A 6,000-nucleotide genomic window follows, 5' to 3' on the forward strand; every position below is an offset into this window, starting at 1 on the left:
ATCCACTTCTTCATATCCCAGCTCCCGAAGAGAGAATTCATCTCTAGATCCACAGTCACTTTCAGAGACAGCATGAACACGACAGCTCTGTCAAATCACTGGCTCCTCTTTCACCTTACTTGTTGGCCATCAGCTTGAACCTACAGGCCAGTTTCTTATTTAATGTCTTCAAGACTAACATCTTTCTCTTGCATGGCATCAGGATTAGAGGTGGTTATATTCATGTCTTCTTTTTCCTCCTCTACATGCATGCACAGATTAAACTCAGGTCTCTCCAATACCATTTATCACCTTAACTTCACTCCCAAAGCTCCAAACTGAAATGTCCTGGGCCACCAGCTCTCTTTCTCCCTCTCATCTGCAAGTCTTGCATTACTACCTTCAGAGCAACTCCACCGTTGAAATCTTTATGTATGCTTGGTTCAGCCATCTTGCTCTCAATTTCAGGAGCTACTAAATGTTGTAGCAACACATTCATTGGCCTTCATCCTACTAAAAATCACAAAAATACCCTCCTAGTCAAACTAGCGATAGCCTGCAACAATTCCCCATCATACACACTGCGTTTCATTTAAAATAAATCTACTCTTCCCGTCTTTGCTACCCATTTGCCAGTCATCTTTGTCTTGTGCTGTTAAAAAGTCACTCACTCTCATTCACAATGCCACCTCTCTCCCTTCCAAAAACCCTAACTCATTTCTTCCTTTCTTGCCCCTTTCTATTTGACATAGGACATTACATTGTTTGGCAACTGATAAACTGCAGATACTCAAAAGACAATTTAAAGGTCAAATACAATTTCCAAGTCTCTGTTACTACCCATAGCCCAAACCTGAGCTACTGGGTGATAACTAAACCAAATCAACTGCAAACTCTAAATTGCAGACAAAGCAAAACCACAGAGTTTATACTTCTCTGACAAGGAAGAGAAAAAGATCATAGTTTAACATTTCTGCCTGTTTTGGCACAAGTTAGAAATGGCTTCAGATTCCTGGAAAACTGCTAATCTGTCACTAAAAAAATAAAATAAAATGATCACAGGGTTCAGGCACCTTTGCTCATAGCCCATTACCTCACTCCTGCACTGATCTAACATCTGAATTCTTTTCTATTTCACTAGTTTTTTCTTCTCAACACATCCCTTTTCCCTTTCCGTCTGGGAGACTCTCAGTACCCCAGGCTACCGTATCGGTCTTTCTACAAAGCTCTGAATGCGTCACACCCAAGATGCTATCTAAAAATAAACTGTGCGCTTGCTGAGGGAGATGGACCCAAGTGTATTATACAGTGATGAAAGATTATTGCCTCCAAAGGTAAGATTGTACTAACTAGCATACAAATCACACTCATTACAAGCAGCACTAGGGAATTCAGCCTCAGGGAAAACGTTTATTACCCTGGTGTAACCGATCACTATGGATTAGAACAAAATCGAGCAAATGCCAAATATGGGTGCAGAGTCAGAAATCTGGAGAGGAATGTGGACTGCTGTATAACAGGAACCATAAATGTGGCAAAACATTGCACCAAGCGACTGGGTTTAAGGTGAAAAGGCAGCATTTTGACTCGCCCATGCAATAAAATGGAAGTCAAGGTCAGAATCATCGTTTAGACAAGCCACATGAGAGTCGTTTATAATCTTAGCCAAACGAAATGCCCAATTGCAGCTCACCAGTCAGGTGATGTGCCAGTCTAGCGAGCACCAGACATTTATCCTGCCTGAATCACGTTGCTGAGGATTTTGAGTCGGGGTTGCACTCGGATGAGCGACGTGACTAGGAGATGCACCCAGTTACCGTGCAGACCTGAGCCCTGTGTTGTCAGCTCCGTGCCCACTTAGTTTACAGACAAACCCCGCAGCTTGTACTGCCATCAGTACTGCAGAGGCGGTTGAGCTGTGGAAGAGCAAGCTGTGCTCTATTCTGTTCGGCTTAATGAATCAACAGGATTGCCAGCTCAGTTCCGATTCCCGAACCTTTATTTTGATAACGTGAAGCAGCAGAAAGAACACAGCTTGACATTCGCAGAGCAAGCTATGCTTTCAGCACTGACGGTTAGAAAAAAAGTAACCTTTCTATTTGTTAACTGAGCAAATGCATTATTAATAATAAAACTTCGTGCCTTTCATCTGGAGATCTCAGTGTGGCTTACAAGTGTTTAATAAGCCCTACGTGCAAGACAAGTGCAATGCACATCTGTGCAAGCTGTGAGGACAGACTGATTTCATAGAGAAACAGAGGCACAAGAGTTGCAGGTGCAAAATGAGCTGGGAGTCCTAACTTGCACTCTGCTGCTGGCCACATCATAGGCACCAACATCCGTTTCCCGATTCTTAATAACCTGATTTATGGATGCCAGCCTTAAGCCTGATCCATAAAGTGTTGAACATTCAGCCCCAGCTGAAGTCAACGGGAGCTCACCTAACCAGCGAACTGCAACTGCACAGTGAAATCTGTTAAGACTACAAGCAATTCATGTGACTCGTCCTAATGATTTTGACCTTTATTCAGTACCTCTGACTGTCAGCTGCAAAGTGTCTCAGACCAAATACTTCAGAGCAGAAGCCCCAAAATAAGTGGTTCCTTTGGGAAGCCTGGGCCATACAGGCTGCTGCCAAGATGTCAGAGATGGGGGCTATTACAGTTATCACTTAGACAACTGTCTAAAAGCAGGAGTGGGCAAAATGGCAGATCTGGCTAGTAGCTGGACTCGATTTCCCAGCAGCCCCTGCCCACGAGGCTCCTGGCCAGTCCCGTGACAAAGCAGAGCTGCAGGACCGGGGCTCTGCCTCATGCTGTCATGTATGTTCCCGTGCTCTCAGGGTCTCCATGGAGCCCAGTCAGGAGCCGCATGGGCAGCTTGCACAGTTGGGCGGGGAGCTGCTCTGGGGCCAGGATCTTGGAGTGGTGACAGCATGGGGCTGCCGCAGAGCTACAAAAGCATGCACAAAGGCATGCAGGCAGCGATTCGTGGCTCTGCCCTGCACTGTCACCACCCCAAGATCCTGGGGTCTCCCCAACCCTGCCCGTTTCCTCCCAGCAACAGCCCTATCCCTGTCCCCCAACCGCATGCCCTGATCACACAGGTCCCCACCGTGGGGTGTGGGGCAGATGGGCCAGGGTCCCTGGGCAGTGGGGCTGGGTCCGGCAGCAGCAGTCAGAAGCTGCTGAAAAATGGAGTCTATCACAGGCCCAATCTGGCCCATGAGCCAGACTTTGCCAACCTCATGTCTAGAGAAAGTTCAAGGACAAAACTTAAAGCTTCAGGTATGAAAAAAAAGAGTGCTTAACTTGGTTATTGATACTTCCATGAATGCCACAAGTACCAATACAATTAAAATTAAACATGTACATAGGTGTCTGCAGAACCAGAGCCTAAGCATTCATTGTGCCATTTTTTTCTATTGACCAGCTTTTACAAGTATGTCAATAAACTGGCGTGACTTTGCACAATCATTAACATTCATCAGTCCGAGTACAAAAACCTTCACTCTTATCTAATGAAAAAATTAATTGGTGCCCACCCACCGGATGATAGGTGCAGGGAGAATGTTGCAAGACTGAATAGATACGTATACGTGTAACAGGTCTAAACGACGAGAGTAATCAAGTAAAAGCAGAGCCCTGATTAATTGAAACAAACTCTGAGGTCACCTCCACAGATGAAAAACACAGAGTTTAAGTATATGCAATTTAATGCATGTTAAGACATCCACGAGGAATCCTGAAATGCTTAATATGTTAGCAAGATAAGACTTAAGCTCCCCTTCAGGGCTGACATGACCTGCTAAGAGAAGTAGTTTGTATATGTTCTTTCACAACATCTGATGAAGTGAGCCTCAGCCCACGAAAGCTTGTGTTGAGAGACAAACAGGGATTTAATAGCAGCCTTCAACTGCCTGCAGAGCGGTTCGAAAGAGGATGGAGCTGGACTGTTCTCAGTGGGGGCAGATGACAGAACAAGGAGCAATGGGCTCAAGTTGCAGCAACAGAAGTTGAGGTTAGGAAGAATTTTCTCACCAGGAGGGTGGTGAAACACTGGAACAGGTTACCCAGAAAGGTTGGTGGAAGCTCCATCCTTGGAGGTTTTCAAAACCCGGCTAGACAAAGCTTTGGCTGGGATGATCTATTTGGGGATGGTCTTGATCTGAGCAGGTGGTTGGACCAGATGTGTCCTCCTGAGGTCTCTTCTAACCCTCATTTTCTATGATAGTAAGTTAGTGTATATACTCCCCTCCCACCCCCAACGAAAGCTTCTGCTGAGGAGAGAGATAGTAGGCTCGTGTAAACACATGCACACTCTCCACCCTACCTACTTTGGTTAATCTATAAACTGCAAATCTACCCTGCCTCCTACTTGACCTGTTCACACATTAGGACTACAGCTTACTTCATCCATCCTAGGATTTCAACATGCATTCACCAAGACATTTACAGCACAGTTTCCCTCCCTAGCCTTCCAATCAAGGCAAGCCTAGAAAGTCTTAAAACCACAGGAATTTTACATTTATTATTCTACGCTGCCTTACAAGGGGTACGCATTTGCTTTTATATTTATTGCTGTACCATGTGAGCCCTGGATAGCTTGTGCACAGGCAATTTTTCAGGTGCTGGTTTCATAACAATTTAAAAAAAACAAAACAAACCACCTGTTCTTAAATCTACTGTTTCTTCTCTCAAGGCAGTGAGGAAAGTAATCCTGGATTTGTCAACCTGGTAAAATGAACCTTTTGGGCACAGGAACAAAGCACAAGCTGAACTCACTGGAAAGCAGCAGCATCACCCGAGCAGAAGGAACAGCATGTTCTACCAGACACCCGCGTTCGACACATCTCGCTTCCAATAACAACCGCACAGACTGACAGTCCCCAACACTAGGCAATGGGGACAGACTGGAAGGGGATTAGCAGCTCCTCAGGCATAATCTGTGCTCCTACTGCAGCTCCCCCAAAGCTCAGCACCGTTTGTTCTTGTATCTGGCCCTGTTGGGTGAGCCTAGGGGGAAAGAGGCAGAGCCCTTTACAATGATCCCTGTAGCATCCCTCACCACCCACACCAGTCCTCCTGCTCCTGATGCATTGAGAGAGTCTAAATATGCCATCGTTTTGTGGCAGGACTGACCTGCCACTATGCCCATCCTGTGATCAACCAAGTCATGGTTTCAGGAAGAGAGCATGCAGAAAAATTAGTGTCCTTTTAATGATGGACTCCCAGGAAGGAGATGGAGAAGAAAAAGGCAACCTTGCCTTCTAACAGAGCTGACCACTGCAGAAGGCGATAGGGTGGGACATCAGATAACAGATCCTGGACTCTTCTCTGCAGGTAGCAGGATCTTGAGGGAGGCATGCAGAGGACTCCCTGGGTTTGAAATTAGGAGCCTCACTCAAGATCACTCTCCAAGGACAGGCGAGTGCACCAGCTTCTTCTGATCCTTTCACAGAGCTATCTGGTGGGACAGGCTGCAAGCAAGGGCTCTCCACCTGGGTCTTGCCGGCTGGGACCTTTCTCCCAGAGACAAGGAGATTTTTGGACCAAATCAAGTCCCCCTCCTAAAGGGGTGCAAGGCTGATCTATAAGCCCCTGCACAGATCCACTTGGGAGGCAGGCGGGCCAGTCCTCACCCACGGTGGTGACCCACAGCACTGGAGGGGACACATACAGCACTGATGGACAGACACCCTTGGGGCTCCCCAAGGCACCCCCAGACCCTCACCCATGAAAGCAGCTTCCAGCTGAGGGGGAACGGGGAGAAAGGTCTCCACCTGAGCGACCCCCGCTCTATGGAGCCACCCTCCGTCCACCCCAGAGTGGGTCCCACCCTGCGGGGCAGAGCCTGGGGCATGGACAGGGCCCCCAACACTGCTGGTGGGGCACCCATGAGGAGAACAGCCCCCCTCTCCCCACCCAAATGGTACAGCCCTCCTCACCCCGGGGGACCCCAAATTGCACAGACTGGGGAGCCCTCACCCCTGGGGGACCCCAAACTGCACAGACTGGGGAG

The 6,000-nt window shown here is 47.5% G+C and overlaps 1 protein-coding gene across 3 annotated transcripts in view; it reads right to left on the reverse strand.

The window, feature by feature from the left end:
• The window catches only part of AHCYL2 (adenosylhomocysteinase like 2), a 194,786-nt gene that overhangs the window by 182,358 nt on the left and 6,428 nt on the right, over positions 1–6,000 (reverse strand). The window contains exon 1 of one of the 3 annotated variants that reach the window (XM_019509683.1): positions 1,073–1,111. The exons of the other annotated variants lie outside the window; for them this stretch is intronic. Within the exon in view, the coding sequence (XP_019365228.1) occupies positions 1,073–1,096 (24 nt within the window). The 5' untranslated portion in view covers positions 1,097–1,111. Of the gene's footprint in view, positions 1–1,072; positions 1,112–6,000 lie in introns of those variants that run through there. 3 annotated transcript variants of the gene reach the window in all.

The sequence above is a fragment of the Gavialis gangeticus genome, unplaced genomic scaffold, assembly GCF_001723915.1.
Source record: "Gavialis gangeticus isolate Ggan-Ray unplaced genomic scaffold, GavGan_comp1, whole genome shotgun sequence".
NCBI lineage: Eukaryota > Metazoa > Chordata > Crocodylia > Gavialidae > Gavialis > Gavialis gangeticus.